General features: G+C 41.3%; 1 protein-coding gene across 5 annotated transcripts; it reads left to right on the top strand.

Annotated features, from left to right (window-relative positions):
- Nucleotides 1-278: 278 nt before the first annotated feature.
- Nucleotides 279-17,651, top strand: LOC133630428 (peroxisome biogenesis factor 2-like). Of its 5 annotated transcripts, none has more exons than XM_062022012.1 (3): nt 296-394; nt 13,239-13,377; nt 15,387-17,651. In XM_062022012.1, exon 3 carries the CDS (start codon nt 15,389-15,391, stop codon nt 16,358-16,360), a length of 972 nt encoding a protein of 323 aa, XP_061877996.1. In that variant the 5' UTR covers nt 296-394; nt 13,239-13,377; nt 15,387-15,388; the 3' UTR covers nt 16,361-17,651. The 5 variants fall into 5 exon arrangements, with proteins under 5 accessions (XP_061877994.1, XP_061877996.1, XP_061877997.1 ...); XM_062022013.1 differs by having other exon boundaries at nt 15,384-17,651; XM_062022014.1 differs by lacking the exon at nt 296-394 and adding an exon at nt 2,192-2,276 and having other exon boundaries at nt 15,384-17,651.
- The last annotated feature ends 263 nt before the right edge of the window (nt 17,652-17,914 follow it).

The following is a 17,914-nucleotide window of genomic DNA, read 5'->3' as shown; positions in this document are numbered from 1 at the left end:
TGAGTGATACAACACCGATACATCACTAAGGGGAGACAATAGCTGAAAGTTGCGGTGCGTTTTGTGCTGTGTTTATCCCTTTGCTGCATCGCCGTGGTCAACAATGCAGTCTCTATGTGCGGTTACCACAACAGAGACGTGAACGGTACAATAAATTGTATTTCTAAGGACCTGCGCTTCCCAAGTCAGTTTGCCGCTGCGATGACGTTGCATTACCTGATTGGCTAAAAATCCAGTGTGTCGCGTAATGGTGACGTTACATCACGCAATTGGGACATCTTTAAAAGAGGCGGGGTTTAGGTTACAATCCGGAAGTAAACATTGCTCTGTCAAGATCACCATAGCGAGGAATGGCTCCTTAAAATTGAATGCGTAGTGCTCAACAAGAAAAAAGGTAAATATTTCTCTCTGTCTTGTAAAACGGGTCGTTTTGTATTCCGATGACAATCTACTTTAGCATGCCCTGTTTGTTTTAAATAGACGTGTTGTTCATCACCGGTTTGCGCATGTGTGCAGCATACCGACCTTTTGTCACCAGAGTGAATATAACCGTACAGAAAAAAAATGATAAGCATTCAGTAGAAGTCATGTCCAAATGCACAGTATTTAGTAAAGAACTGACTGCATCATTTCAAAAATATGTCGCACTGCGCCCCATATGATTCTGTTATTCTACTTCTAAACAATCAATACCATGGATCAAAGTCGCCCACATTGAGATTCAAGGCTAAGTTGTATTTATTGATTTTCATAGACTATGCACTTCATCTTTCTAATCCCAATCATCTCTCCTCTCCTCTCCACTCTTATCTGTCATATCTTATTTTCCCCCCTCAATGACGTTGACTGTGCTACTCTCACACAAACCTAATCCCTCCTCCTTGTGATGATCAAATGTTCGTTGATTATTATCACAATAGAGATGATTTGTGTATTGAGGTACTGATGGTGCCAGAAAAAGTAGGTGTGACTAAACTTTTTACAGCATGTGATAGAATGTATGTTAGGGCTGGTTGAAAACTGTATCACGATTTAGGTTTTTTATATTGGTTGAAAGCGATAATTATTTTTAAAGTTAAAGTACCAATGATAGTCACACACACACTACATGTGGTGAAATTAACCTTTGCATTTGACCCATCCCCTTGTTCACCCTCTGGGAGAGGAGGGGAGCAGCAGCGGTGGCCGCGCCCTGGAATCATTTTGGTTATTCAACCCCCAATTCCAACCCTTTATGTTGAGTGCCAAGCAGGGAGGTAATGGGTCCCATTTGTATAGTCTTTGGTATGACTCGGCCGGGGTTTGAACTCACGACCTACCGAACTCTAACCACAAGGCTACTGAGCAGGTTCATGACCAATATAAAACATGGAGAAGGAGAACAATTATATTAAATGTTAACATTTTTATTTCAAATGCAACTTTCTTCTGATTATAATTAGGGATGATGTTGAAAAACCGGTTCTCCCGATGCTTCGATGAGAAAAGACCTGATTCCATGGATTCAAATCCCTTTTTGAGAACCGGTTCCCGTTATCGAAGCCACTATACCGTATTTTCGCGACCATAGGGCGCACCGTATTAAGAGGCGCCATGTCAGTTGCGGGTGCTATTTCTGTATTTAACGCATAAATAAGGCGCAGCGTATTTTGGGGCGCAGGCATGGTTAAATATATGCTAGCTTAAAACATACGCTAGCATGCATGGACGCTGTTTTAAAAAGGCAGCAGGAGCAAAACTGAGTTCAGTTGTACTTTACTTAAGTATTTATCAATGTACTCACATTATTTTTTGATCAATCCTCATCCGCAAATCCATCAAAGTCCTCATTTTCTGTGTCCGAAATGAACAGCTGGGCAAATACTGCGGCATGGTCATGCTGGACCTTCAGAAGGCCTTTGACACCGTTAACCACGCTATACTGTTGGATAAGCTCAGGGCAATCGGATTTAACAAAACCTCATGGAGCTTGATGCAATCTTACTTGGAGGGGAGGGAGCAGGTGGTAGAGGTGAACGGCACCGTGTGTCTCCCCCCCCCCCCCCCCCCCTCTGTGAGCTGTGGAGTCCCCCAAGGCAGTATATTAGGACCTTTACTGTTCCTAATATACATAAACGACATGTCATCGGCATGCGACTGTGAATTGTTTTTGTTTGCAGATGACTCTGCCTTGCTGGTATCCGGCAAGGACAAGTCACAGGTGGAGAAAATCCTCAGTGCTGAGCTCTGTAGAACTTGCACCTGGCTCGCTGACAACAAGCTATCCATACACTTGGGTAAAACAGAATCCATCCTGTTTGGGTCCCACATCAAACTTAAGAAAGTCAATGACTTCCCCATAAAAGTAGGTGACATTGTTATCACCAGGAAAGATGAGGTCACCTACCTAGGTTCCATTCTAGAGGCTAACCTTTCCTGTGATAAAATGGCAACCAAGGTAATCAAAAAGGTTAACCAACTAACAAGATTTCTCTACAGAATTTCCTCTCTGGTCAACAAAAGCACCTTGAGGATTCTGGCGGGAACTCTCGTTCAACCCTTTTTCGATTACGCATGCACCTCCTGGTACCCTAGCACCTCCAAAACCCTCAAATCTAAACTCCAAACATCTCAGAACAAGCTAGTCAGGTTACTTCTAGACCTCCACCCCAGATCCCACCTCACTCCTACCCACTTCTCTAAAGTGGGCTGGCTCAAGGTGGAGGACAGAGTTAAACAACTTGCACTGAGCCTAGTCTATAAAATCCGCTACACCTCCCTGATACCAAAGTACATGTCAAACTATTTCCTTAACGTAAATGACCGCCATAACCACAACACCAGGGGGTGCTCCACTAACCACGTTAAACCCAGATTCCGAACTAACAAAGGTCTTAACTCATTCTCTTTCTATGCCACATCAATGTGGAATGCGCTCCCAACAGGTATAAAGAAAGGGCATCTCTATCCTCCTTCAAAACCGCAATAAAAGTTCACCTCCAGGCAGCTACAACCCTAAACTAACACCCTCCCCGGATTGCTAATAATCAAATGTAAACAATCAAATGCAGATACTTTTTCTTTTTCTTATGCCTTCTGATGTCTCTCTCTCTCTCTCTCTCTCTCTCTCTCTCTCTCTCTCTCTCTCTCTCTCTCTCTCTCTCTCTCTCTCTCTCTCTCTCTCTCTCTATGTCCACTACTTGATGTCCATATCCTCCCCCCTCCACACCCCTGATTGTAAATAATGTAAATAATTCAATGTGATTATCTTATGTGATGACTGTATTATGATGATAGTATATATGATAGTATATATCTGTATCATGAATCAATTTAAGTGGACCCCGACTTAAACAAGTTGAAAAACTTATTCGGGTGTTACCATTCAGTGGTCAATTGTACGGAATAAGTACTTCACTGTGCAACCTACTAATAAAAGTCTCAATCAATCAATCAATCAAAGTTCTCCATCAAACACGTCAGTTTCCCTCTCCACATTTTCAAAGTCAGTCTCGTTGCCGTGGGGCTCCTTGGAAAAGATGCCGGCTTTTGCGAAAGCTCGAACAACAGTGCAAGCAGACACGTTAGCTCAAGCATCCACGATCCATTCACAAATTGTGGCGTAACTCGCCCGACGCTGCCTCCCAGTTTTCGTGAAGCTGTGTTGGTCTGTCATCCATCGCTCCCATGACGCTCACAACTTCACTTTGAACAACCTGTTTACACCCATGTCCAGCGGTTGGAGTTCCTTCGTCATGCCTTAATGATGACTCCAGGTGGAAACTGTTCTTTCGGCAGCGTCTTCCCCTTGAAAATCACCACAGGCGGCAGTATCTGTCCATTAGCATAGCAAGCTAGCACAACAGTAAAAGCCGACTTCTCTTGCCCCGTTGTGTGTATCGATTTTCTACCATGCTGGTCCCCTTCTTCTCCACAGCGTGCTTTACTGGGATGTCGAAAGTGAGCGGCACCTCGTCCATGTTGGTAATGTGTTCGGCATTTTTTAAATTTACAACGCACATAGCAGCATTATATGCTCACTGGGGGCGTGCCTTTAGCGTCCTCTCTCACCTGAAACCTTCACCCTTTAACGTCCGCATGCTGTCCTCAGTCACGTCCACCTTTCCTCCATATAAACAGCGTGCCGGCCCAGTCATATAACTTCTATGGCTTTTGGAACTCAATGCACTCACAACAACCTATCTGGATTTGATAAGAGATTCGATAAGGAATCGGTTCAATAAGAGGAATCCATAATGGCATCGACATCAATAATTTCTTAACAAACATCTAAGGCTGCAGCTAACGATAATTTTTCTATCGATTAATCTATAGATTATTTTTTTCGATTAATCGGTTAATCTATAGATTTTTTTTTTCCGATTAATCTATAGATTTTTTTTCCTTTTACCGATTATTTTTTTATTCAAAATGAAGATGAAAAAATAAATGTAGGCCAGTTTTTTCAAAAGGCATGGCTTTTATTTACAAAAAAAAAAAAAGTATGGCCACTCAGTCAACATTGACAACAACATGACAAAATATTCTGTAACAATGTAAACATTTAAAACTTTTAACATTTAACAAAATTAAAAGTAGCTTATTTGCTTTTTAATGTGCAAATATAAAAGTAAACATCCAGTGCAAATCTTAATATTCTGCAATAGTATAAGCATTTCAAAAGTAAAAGTATTGCTTATTTTGCTTTAAAATGTGCAAAAAGAAAGATAAACATCCAGTACAAAAAAGTGCAAAACGAAATATTCTGTAACAACAATGGAAACATGTCAACAAAAGTGAAAGTATTGCTTATTTGCTAAAATGTGCAAAAATAAAGATAAACATCCAATACAAAAAAGTGCCAATCTAAATATTCTGGAGCACTGTAAACATTAAGTATTGCTTTTAAAATGTGCAAAATAAACATCCAGTCCAACACAGTACACAATAACCAATTCTACTCATTCCAGTGAGTGACTAACAGTTGTAATGAAGAAAGGTTAGCATGTCTACATGCTGTAGTTCTTTTCTTGTTTACAATATTCCCAGCAGCTGAAAATAGGCGCTCAGAAGGGGTCGATGTCGCTGGAACTGAGAGCTAATTAGCCTTCACCTTAAGCCAGGACTGCGAGTGAGCTGAGCTGCAGTTTAAGTTTCTAGAAGGTCAACGGGCTCATAGTGATGTCACTAGTAGTTGACTGGAAGGTGTTTATTATCATTTGGGTAGAGTTCGCTGCCTGATGCTTACCTGCTAAAGACCTATCTGCTCGACGCTGAAGCGCTGACTACATGCGCTCTGAATACGCACTGCTGATTGGCTGCTAACGTTTTGAATACGCACTGCTGATTGGCTGATAACGCTTTGTGTGTACCAATCAGATGGTTGTGTGGGTGGGACAATGCTGCGTGCTGAGACAAAAGCAGAAGGAGCAAAGCAGCTTGTTAAGACTTTAGCTTACCCCCTTACCGAACCGAAAGCCCCGTACCGAAACGGTTCAATACAAAACACGTACTGTTACACCCCTAGCAGATACAAATGACACATTCATGTTTTTGTGTAATGATGACAACGTATACTCGCGCGACGATTGAATAGTTGATGGTTTTCTTTTCAGATGTTCGTTCATAGCCAATGTGCTGCTATGATAGGCCATTTCCGCTCGACACAGTGTGCATACAACAACATTATTAGGCCGTTTATTGAAATACTGCCACACTTTTGACGACTTTTGGCGTGCTTTTTCCCCCTCGCTCGCACCGCTCACATCGTCTGCTTTGCGCTCCGCCATGACGGTAGTGTGACGTAATTATGCGACGCGTCGACGCACAAAAACGGCGTCGACGTATTTACGTAACCGATGACGTCGACGCGTCGTTTCAGCCTTACAAACATCATTCCTCATTATAATTCCATCAGCTATCAAGACAGAAAGGAAAGGACATTTCAGCATAACTCCATCAATGTAAACAAAAGTCTGAAATCACAATAAACAACGACATCTTTAAATTAAAGTTTAAAAAATAAGTACTACCGGTATATAAGAAGTACTTAATAAAGTGTAACGAATTAGTGCAAAGTGTGAAAATGTAAGCATAGAGAAAAAATTATGTTAGAACTATGTAAAAAAACTTCATGAATTTATGTTATGCAGTAATTATTATTTAAATACTATTGGACTAAATTATGGGCAACACAGTGGAACAGGGCTTAGTGCATGTGCCTCACAATACGAAGGTCCTGGGTTCGTTTCCCGGGCTCGGGGTCTTTCTGTGTGGAGTTTGCATGTTCTCCCTGTGACTGCGTGGGTTACCTTCGGGTACTCCGGCTTCCTCCCACCTCCAAAGACATGCACCTGGGGATAGGTTGATTGGCAACACTAAATTGGCCCTAGTGTGTGAATGTGAGTGTGAATGTTGTCTATCTGTGTTGGCCCTGCGATGAGGTGGCGACTTGTCCAAGGTTTACCCCGCCTTCCGCCCGAATGCAGCTGAGATAGGCTCCAGCACCCCCCGCGACCCCGAAAGGGACAAGCGGTAGAAAATGGATGGATGGATGGTGGGTCTGACAATATTATGTCAGACCCACTCGACGTCCATTGCATCCGGTCTCCCCTAGAGACATATGCGGTCCTTTCCAAGGTTTCTCATAGTCATTCACATCGATGTCCCATTGGGGTTGTGAGTTTTTCCTTGCCCTTATGTGGGCTTTGTACCGCGGATGTCGTTTTGACTTGTGCAGCCCTTTGAGACACTTGTGATTTAGGGCTATATAAATAAACACTGATTGATTGATGATTGATTGATGGATGGACCAAATGATTATTTTAAAGTAGCACATTTGTTATTTTTTGGTTATTTATTTTGTATCCTCTGTCCTGCACTTTAGTTCCTACCGATTGTTTCCATACATCCGAATAGGGAACGGACAAGGGTTAAAAAGAAAAGATGAAGGACAACTATGAAACTTAGAAAATAAAAAACTGCCTTTTCGACAAATTTTTCGATCTATTCAGCACTCATTTTTACTTTCTCTTCTCGCTCCGTGCAGAGAATCAACAGCAAGGCAGTAAGATGGTGCGACCAAAAGTGATAGTTGATACTGTTACACGATTGGCTTGTTAGCATGTCCATCCCATTGCTCACTGATGACTTCCAGGGTGCTGGACGCGAGTGCCTTTGTTCATGCAACCAATCATTCTTCATTCTTTCCCGTTCCTTTCCACCAAAAACATATACCGTATTTTCCGCACTATAAGGTGCACCGGATTATAAGGCGCACCTTCAATGAATGGCCTATTTTAAAACGTTGTTCATATATAAGGCGCACCGCATTATAAGGCGCATGGAATAGACGCTACAGTAGAGGCTGGGGTTACGTTATGCATCCCGTAGTTGCGAGACCTGTTGTGGCTCAATATTGGTCCATATATAAGGTGCACCGGATTATAAGGCGCACTGTCAGCTTTTGAGAAAATTGGAGGTTTTTAGGTGCGCCTTATAGTGCGGAAAATACGGTATTTATATTTTGAACGTTTTATCAAACATACTCTTTATTGATATCGATTATGTGTCTATCTCAATGTACAGCTCCTTGCAAAAGTATTTCCCCTTGAACTTTTTCATATTTTGTCAACTTACAACCCCAAACATAAATATATTCTATTGGAACTTTATGTAAAAGACAAACACAAAGTAGTAAAAAATTGTAAAGTTGAAAAAAAATTATACATGATTCAAAAAAAATGTTTCCAAATATAAAACTGAAAAGTGCTGTCTGCAAAAGTATTCAGCCCCCTTTTCTCTGAGTGAAACCAGTTGCTTCAGAAGTTGCTTGATTGCTACTGACTAAATACTGGCCACCTGTGTGTAATATCATCTCAGTACAAATATTGCTGTTTTGTGACAGCCTCAGAGGTTGGTTAAGAGAATATCGGGGAGCAAACGGCATCATGAAGTCTAAGGAACACACAGTTCAGGGATAAAGTTGTGGAGAAGCAAGCATGGGCTATAAAAAGATTTCCCAAGCTTTGAATATCTCACAGAGCACTGTTCAGTTCATCATCTAGAAATACAAAGAATATGACAACTATAAACCTACCAAGACAAGGCCGTCCACCTAAACTTACAGGCCAAACAAGGAAAGCACTGATTAGAGATGCAACCAAGAGGCCCGTGGTGACTTGGACCAACTGCAGAGATCCACAGCTCACGTGGGGGAATCTGTTCACAGGACAACTATTAGTAATGCACTGAACACTTGTGGTCTTTATGGAAGAGTTGCAAAAAGAAATACATTGTTCAAAGAAAACCAGAGGATTCAGCAAACATGTGGAAGCAGGTGCTTTGGGCAGACCAGACCAAAATGCAAAACGTTGTGTGGCAGAGAACTAACACTTCACACACCATCCCCACTGTCAAATATGGTGACCCAATCATGCTCTGGAGGTGCTTCTCTTCAGCAGGTACAGGGAAGATGGTCAAAGTTGATGGGAAGATGGATGGAACCAAATACAGGGCAATCTCGGAAGAAAACATTTTGGAGTCTGCCAAAGACTTGGGGCGGAGGACCGCTTTCCAGCAGGATAACGCCCCGGAACTTAAAGCCAGAACTCCAATGTAATGGTTTAAAACAAAACATATCCATGTGTTAGAATGTCCTGGTCAAAGTCTAGGCCTAAATCCAATCACAAATCCGTGGCAAGATCTGAAAAATGCTGTTGACAAACGCTCTCCATCTGAACTGACTGAGCTTGAGCTGTTTTGCAAAGAACAATGGGCAAACATTTCAGTCACTATGTTGGCAAAACTGGTAGAGACGTACTCTAAAAGACTTGCAGCTGTAATTGCAGCAAAAGGTAGTTCCACAAAGTATTGACAGAGGGGGGCTGAATAATTTTGCACAATACCCGTTTCACTTTTTTATTTGTAATAAAAAAAAAAAAATCATGTATGATTTTCTTTCAACTTTACAATTGTACACCACTTTGTGTTGATCTTTCACATAACATTCCAATAAAATATATTTATGCTTATGGTTGTAATGTGACAAAATATTGAAAAGTTCAAGGAAGGTGAATACTTTTGCAAGGTGCTGTATATTGATATTGTTTTATCGGCACCAGCCCTAGGTGGGACTCAACTTTTTACGGCATGTGATAGAATTGACTGTATGTTCAATTATACTTGATTACTTACAATTGTGTAAAACAATTATGTGGTTCAGTTTATATCAGCAATCTAACAGTACATGTCAGGTTCAAAGAAAGCGGGGAACTGTAAGTCTATAGTCACATTTATTATAAATACTAGTGCTAAAGTACTGCATATGTTGCTAGAAGACACAGCATTTTTCTGGTATTCTGGTTCCAAAGGTCCATCAAAGTAAAATAAAACAAAAAAACAATACGCTGGGTTGCAATATGCAGTAATAACAATCCTTCAGATGTTTGGCTCCTGAACCTCTGGAGACTGTTCCTATTACTTTGAATACATCATCACCAAAATTAAAAAGTATAACACTTTGTTATTATACAAAGTTAGCGTCTTTCTTTGAGCTTTCTCATGTATCTTTTTATCCGCAGCTCCACCTTTTCTTCCACATTCACTGTGCCTTTTTGCCCTCTAAATGTTTCATGACATTTTAGTCGTTTTTTCTCAAAGCCATGTACTTATTACAATTTCACCATTAGCATACTCAACCTTTCTACTCACGAAATCAATTAATTATTTTCAATAATTTACCTTCTGAGCATACCAGATAAAGTAAAGCACATTTTTGGTGTGTGTCAAATGTGTTGTTGTAACTAATGTGTATTCTCTGGGTGTGCAAGCCATTAAGGTTGGCCTTGCCCCTTGGCTTAAAGGAGTCATTGGTGATTAGAGAAAGAGAGGAGTCTTGATAGAGCATTAGTGAGTGACACACACACTCACACAGCCTGAATAACACTCTTCGCAGTTGCACACATTCATTTTTCATTAAACAGACTCATAACAATTAGTCTGGTTACCGCCTTGGTAATCTTAACATTCTGACATCACTCTTTTAATAATTCTGAATCCGACAACCTTGTTCGTTTTCACAGTGAAGACATTAGCTTTTCTTGGCTAATAGTGCCACACTCCTTCTTGGCCAAATAAGAGCAATAAATTGGCAGGGGCTGAGGAAAATAGGTTTGATTCACCACAGCTTTCACACAAATGATTCCACAAAATAAATGTTTGCCAATGTATTGCAGGAAATACTTTACGCTGACAACCATAGCTAACACTTTTCCATTGCACGTTGTCGTTGTGGCATTGGTTTCTGTCGTCCTGTTTCCTACTTAAAAATAATACCACCATCACTAGAAACTGTGAAAACTGGGGATTTCCCGATCCTATTTTTTAGCCTAAAATCCGATCCGATTTCAAGTCCCGATTTGACACTTTGACATAGATTATAGAACTTTTTTTTTTAATAGCAAGTAACTAAAGTTAACACATTTTTATAGTTTGTAAAATTTGCTAGTATTGTTCTAAATCAGATGATGTATTAAATGTGTGGTATTAAATTATACGTATATTTTTTAACAAAATAAAGTAGCCAGAGCACAATAACTAAACAAAAGCAACAACTACTATTGACTCCCATTTAAATCATCTGGGTTTTTCCCTCAAAGCCTTCCTGTATGCAGAGACTTACTTCTGAGTATGTTAACAATAACAAAAACAACCCAAAACGTATTTTGTAATAATTAAAATAGGAAACATAAATATTGTATATTGATCTAATCACTTAATTATTGTTTATATACTAATACTATACTAGGTATCAATAGTATTAACATGTGGATCGACCACTCCTACTTTACATTGAAGTTTTAGCAGGTTAGCTTCTTGAGTCATCCTGCTCGGTGTGCGTATGTGTGTAGCATGCTTAGCCATTATAGTGATTCAGCACTTGGAAAAAACGTAGCATATTTCCGCCATGGTGATGAGGATTAGTATCTTAGAAGTAGCCTCACACTTTGGATATACAACACGTTCATTGTAGCTTGCTCTCAAATTTGAGCCAGTGTTCTGGCAAGACCTGCACTTTCCTATAATTCATGCAACTCATGCATGTGTGTAACAAGGAATCCAACAATGTAATTGTGTCTGCCTGAGCGTGCATCCCTATTGAAAGGAATATTTCACGTAAATACAATCTTCAGCCATGTAAACACTGCGACACAGCTGTGGTAAAGATTGGCTGGGCTGGGCATCTTATCAGTCGATCAGTTAAAATAGACATATATCGACACCCGATCCGATCACATGATCAGGATTGAGACAGCTCTAGTGAAAATTATGCGGCATTAAACACAACGGCCGTAAAAAGATGCAAACAAAAGACAATAATGCATTAGGGTTCAGTGTTTCCTATAGATCTGAAGTTTCAGAATGGAAGTGGCGCGCCGGATGATGTCATCGTCCAATTTGCATATTCAGTGATTATGCAAAACTCAATGTTAGGATGGCTGCAGCTGAGCTTTTTGGTTTGCATCATTAGAAATGTGCAACATGTTTTAAACCGCATTCGGCAAAAGTATATGCAGTCCAAACTGTGGTCACATGGTGTCCTGATGGTATGGAATGATGACGTTTTCATACGTTTGTGTACTATAGAACATGGAGTCATCTTTCCAGTGGCGGGGAATAATTAAAAAAAAAGGATGAATATGCATATTTACAGACAAATATTTGTGTTTTTGTTCATTATTAGTGTAAACGTGTTCTTATTATATGATGCATTTAGCTCTATTTTAAATGTTGTTATGCAAACAGCCACATTTCATAGGTTGGCCTCATGTCATTATTTGGACACCCCCTCGTTACCTAATCATACATTTCATTGTTTGTATAGTGTTAAACATGTATAGTAAATGGAAAAAATACAAAAATTTGTATTTTTAGTGTAACGATTGAACTGTTGTGAAAGAGTTTTTCAATGTGCAACTACATTTACGCATTCCCTGATTCATACACACGCGCAGATGCAAGGGGTGCATGAATTCCAATAGGGAGCATGTCTTGCCAGAACACCAGCAAGAAATGTTGGCACTCGATGGAAAAGTGTCTCCAGACTCTATTTAGCACGATGGTTAGCTGTTAGTACTGCTAGTGCGACTCCAGGGAGACAAGCAGAGAAGCGTTGTGCTATGTCACTTAAACTGTTTTTGAACATAATAACTTTCTGACATAAAAAAAACTGACAAATAAGGTAAAAAAAGTGGTGTTAATTTTTTAATGTCAATTTAAAACACAAAGTTTGGGCAATGAAGGTAAAGTATTTGTTCTTCAACCACACCATGTGGATCAGTGCAACAGTCTGACCAACAAAAATAAATACGAGTGGTATATAATATCGACATACTGTGCACATATTTTGCTCCTCCGAGGTATACTTTTTGGGTGGGACAAATGCGTTATTGTTATCTCCATTATTGTACACACCTGTCGCCATCTAATAACAGCATTGCGGTATTAAACACACGCAGAGACTCCACGTTAGTGAAGTTAGTGAAATAAAGCGATCGGTTGTAGCAACCCTGGGAAAAGTTTGTTGATGTTAATTAAAGTAATATTGTTAATGTTTCAGTTCGGCATGGTGATGGAGTTTTGTGCTTATACACAATGGCGTCTGGCGTGGACGGGCACCCGCTTCACAGGGCTGTTCTCTGCCGCCGCAGTTGTGCAAGTATTTGATTTGATGTACAGCGGAGCCTGCTTTTTAAATGTTATTATCTCAGACGATCTCCCTAATTTAATCGTGGCAGCCAAAATAATGATTTTGATTAAAATTAGACTATTTGTGCAGCCCGACTTCCCGGTACCCCCCTGTTTTCTGTTAGCTTCCTTCTCTTAACACCCTCATCCCCTCCCGAGATGCCAAAGCCAAGGTCAATAAGAAAGTGCAGCCTTCCTCTGTCTATAGGATATTCCCTAGATGCCTTACACCTCACTATGGCTGATATGCTTCAGGAATGTTCCCTCCTCCTTTATTGTGACCGTCAGTCTCAAGGTCAGTTCCTATGGACGTTTGCGCTTATCTGTTTCCCCTGCTTTACCTCATTTTTTTCGCTCAGCTATCTTTGCCCCTAGTTTTTCCTCATTCACTGTATCAGTAAACAGTAGCACCCCTCCCCCCACACACACCTCAGTTGGGGGTTTCATGATGCTTTGTCTGACATATCTATCTTTTTAATCCGTCCCTTTGTCTCTCCATATTTCTGAAACAGAGTTTTTAGAAGGCCGGTGCAGCTGGGAGGCGTCAGTGTGCCTTTGTTGCTTGCTGATTCCCTTCGTCACACTGGTCACAGCCCCATATAGCCCGCAGCAATGTCGCTGCTTGATTGGATGTTGTTGTTTGTAAGCCATGTAAGTCAGCTTCGAGTTCTGTGCCTATATTTTTTTAATGTTGAAGCAAGACAGCAAGAATCAACATCTCACCTACCGGTATATCCAAATACATTTAAATGGTTTTTTAAAGGTTTTCATCACATCTACCTTGTTTTCTTCTAACTTTTAGTCATCCCTGAACTCGTCCACCTGGCCTTGCGACTCTAAAAAAGATAGCATTTAGAGTCTGGATTGATTTGGTTGGTTAGCTGACCCACAGGAGAATGATCCAAGTTAATAGAACACATTGCATTCATGTTAGCTTCTTTCTACCTGCCCGACTCGGTGAAAGACTTGCGACTATTACACAAAAAGCATGGATTTCCAGCTGTCCACAGTATAAGACCCGTAAATTCAAATGCTTAATTTTTATAGGCAGCTCTGCATTGACTGAAGTGTCTGCTCGTTATATATCCGGCAAGTGCTGCAAGTCTGAAAGGAAACTGTCAATAGCAATCCCAGCTATTGATATGGCAGTGGGCCGGAGATGTAACTTGGCCCCCCGACTCTGCGCTATCCCTCTGATCCCACTACATCATAATTACATTAATATTGACAGACCCTTGACAATAGTCACATTACTATTGATAGGTACCTGTCAATACAGTGTTTCCCCCAAATAAAACATATTCATTCATAACTTGTAAACTGCTCGATAAAAAGGCTTTGAAAAGAATATTGGACCCGGTTGGGTTTACTCGTCTCGAGAGTGTTGCTGTGGCAAGGATTCTCACCACCTGGCTTTGTGTGTATAGCGACAGACCGATAGATTTATTTTAGCTCGCATAGATCAAGGCTACTCTTGACGTACATAAATAGTCCCGCACACTTCCACACACATGCGCGTCACTTAATCTGCACATTTTCTGCACAGGCAAAACTTTCAGATGAAGCTAAACAAATGGAGCCTGTTTATTGGTAAGGATGCACATTCAGGACTGTTTTTTTTCCTTAAATCCAAACTCCTTTTCCGTCACAGGCGAGGATCTAAACATGGCAGTCTTTCAAATTCAACTCAATGAATTTGTCACACCTGCTTACCTCCGTTTTTTTCCCCATTGATTTGCTAATTCTGATTTAACTGGACGGTGAATCCTGCATCCATTGAAACATCATGAATACATAGACAGGTCCTCACCATTTCGGCTTATTACATTAGATCTGTTTTATTTTTCCTCCTTCTCTTCAGCAGTTTAAAGTGACCATATTTCCCCTTTCTGCCAAAACTGCCATATTTACCCGGCTGAAATCTGTTTTAAAGCCTCATGACAAATCCTGTTCAGCGAGACACAAAAGCCACTGTCAAAAAGGGCCTCTCACTCTCTCACCCTATTGCTCTGTCTCTCCTTGTGTTAGTTAGTCGCCTTCTTTCTAAGCGTTTGACTTGAGGAAAGGCTAGATAAAAACGGGGGGGAACTGAGAACGTTTTGCGGCACAAAATAGCCCAAACGTCACAATGTTACGATCCCGTATGGAGTCGACTCCAGGGAGAGGGAGATTGTTCCACATTTGGCTGATGTTTACGGTGTACCACAGACTGCCGTTAGCCTAATCCCTCGTGATGTGATTTGTACACAAACCCCTATCTCCAGAGGGTGCAGGCACCAGGAGCCCCCTAGCTTCACCGTGTGTGTTTCGTGGATATACACTTGAGGGAGACTAAGACCCCTCCCTATTCCGCTTCGTTGCATCACACAGCTCAAAGGTTGCATTATGGACGGCTTATACATATGAAAAGTGATTTCCGTCCCTATGTTTAGGGAGAAAATAACCATGCAAACAAGATGGCCTTTACCTCAAGGGCCCCGGTTCTCCCAAGTTGTCCCTCTTTAGGTACTTTCTCAAATAGTTCTGCTGTGGTTCTGCCAGTAGTCAAGTCACACAAAGTTTTCTGCACTCAATTAGTTGGCAACTTTGAATAACCAAAACAAGCAAAAGAATGCCTGTGTGCAAACTAATCACTCAAAATAAGTTCTGTTTTCCAGCAGGTATGGATCAAGAGGGCAGTAAGGTAGCGGGATCTCTTCCAGAAATATCTTGTGACCCACTGATCCCAGTCCTGCGCATCAGCCAGCTGGATGCTCTCGAGCTTGACTCGGCCCTGGAGCAACTCCTATGGACCCAGTTTTCCCAGTGCTTCCAGAACTTCCGCCCGGGCCTTCTGACACCTCTGGAGCCCGAACTGAAGGCTTTGCTGCAGCTGCTTCTGTGGAGGTTCACTTTGTATCCTAACAGCACCACAGTGGGCCAGTCTATACTGAGCCTACGCTACCACAACACCTTGTCCACATCTGCCCGCTACAAGCCTCTTACCCAGAGGCAGAAATTGGCTCTGGTTTTGCTAACAGCGGGTCCTCGCTGGCTTCAAGAGCGCGCCCACAGCCTTCGACTGTGTCTTGGTTTGACTTCAGGAGTGTCTGAAGGTGATGGCACATTTTCCCAAAAAGCCCTCAGCATTTCTCTGACTCTAATGTCAGGCGTAGCCCGTCTTGCAAGTCTTGTCAACTTCCTTGTGTTTCTCAGCAAAGGTCAACACCCAGTCTTGGCTGAAAGGATCATTGGAGCTCGGGCCGTTTTTAGCAAGCCCAACGTGACGCGGGACATTACATACCAATACATGAATCGCGGGCTGCTGTGGCACGGTTTTGCAGAGTTCCTAATTTTCCTACTACCGCTCATCAACGTAAAAAAACTAAAATCAAACATTTATTCCTTTCTACTCGGGGCAGACGGAAGTGACATAGAGAGTGCACGAGGTAAGGATGAGGTGTGGAAAGAATGTGCGCTGTGTGGAGAGTGGCCGACCTTGCCTCACCGGGGAGGCTGTCAACATGTTTTCTGCTACTACTGTATCAAAAGTCATATTATTACAAACAGTTGCACCACCTGTCCTAAATGTGGTGCAGAGGCAAGGCAGATAGAGCCAGTTAAGATGGAGGTAGAGATGTTTGTCAGGCAGTAATTTGAAAGAAAATTACTTTGAGTCATATGTTCATACTCGTACAAATTAAGGGCGCAACGTTGCGACAGCCTCACAGTTTAGTAGGTTCCCTGGTGTTAGCTCATGGTTTGATATGTACATTGGTATAGAAGGGAACAAAATGGCATTCAAAAAACTGCTTACCTTTTCACATTTGATGATTTTTCAAATAAGTCATAAAAAACTACAAACTGTTTGCAGTTAACTCTTTAATAATTACAGTTCTTAAATAGAAAATAAGTATAGGGATGTAGCATTTGGGGTGAGTACCTTTGGGCACCTCAAGATTTGATTACGATTCAGGAGTAATATTAGATTACAAATCGATTATTGATGCAACTTAAATTTATAAAAGGCTCCTTCTTTGGCTTTTGACATATGCGGTAATGTATTGTGTAATTTCAGATTTTGGTTTGCAATTGTTCACAGCCTGGATGTAGAAGACTAGATATGTGGGAACTGAAGCAGCCTGCTAAGCGAGGTGCCTACACTACATAGTGAGCAACAATCCTTTTGTTTTGATAGTTGTGCCTTTTAAAACCACGGAATGCCCAGACACTTTGCCCCCCGACCCCCATAAGCACACAGCTCAAAGATGTGTGATCTATCCATTCATATCGAGCTCACAGTGTTGTCGCACATTGTGGATATTATTATCTCTCCTGATTTAATAATCTACTTGCTAATTTCCTGAGCTAGTTCCAGTTAGACTTCTGCTGAAGTGTAGGAGTTTATTTTATTGTTTTGCTACTTCACATTCAAGCTAGCTTAGCGGTTAGCATGGTTTCTCCTGTCCTGTCTTTCTGTCCCTCACTTTATTGTGTATGCTCCAGCACATACACACACAGCGCAAAATGAACTGCAAAACCTGAAAACCGCGGTTGATAAGGGTAAATTGTCCAGTATTGTTGCACCCCTAGTACGAATGCACTACACAGTTCAAAAAGAATCTTTGATTAACAACTATGGTTAATGATGATGTCCTTTCTGAACACACAACGACCGGCTATGTTTAATGTATGTGCACATATATTGACAGTCCTTTGCCCCTTCTGTATCACTGGCTGGACTTCGCACAGAACTATTTGTCTTTGGCGCAATGGACAGACTACCGAGAACCCCACAGAGCATATATTTGATGAAAGAATGTGTTGATTTATGCTGCCAAATTCTCTCGCAGTGCGTGTTTGTTGAAATGGGAATATTTGTTCTGATGAAAAATGCAGAAAGTCGGCTGAATAAATAATGGGAGGAATTTCTGATGCCTCTCATCATGACCAAATTAGCATTTGTTGTGTATTTTGTTGCTAAATTGTATTTCAACATCATTAAAATTGATTTAGGGCTTTCTCCTGGGTGTTTATTCAGTTAAGCGGTGGGGGGAGATGAGGAAAAGTTATAACAATCAGCACACTTCTCTCTAGACGGGCCTGGTCGTTCTAACTCCCATTATCCGTTTTCACAGCACCCCAACATCCTCGAGATCAAGGGGGCAGCCGGGGGCTTGGATTGACTCACACACTCACTCACTTGACA

This window comes from Entelurus aequoreus, linkage group LG15 (genome assembly GCF_033978785.1).
Source record: "Entelurus aequoreus isolate RoL-2023_Sb linkage group LG15, RoL_Eaeq_v1.1, whole genome shotgun sequence".
NCBI classification, from domain to species: Eukaryota; Metazoa; Chordata; class Actinopteri; order Syngnathiformes; family Syngnathidae; genus Entelurus; species Entelurus aequoreus.
The sequence above is the reverse complement of the archived record's forward strand: the minus strand, read 5'-3'. Positions and strand labels throughout refer to the sequence as shown.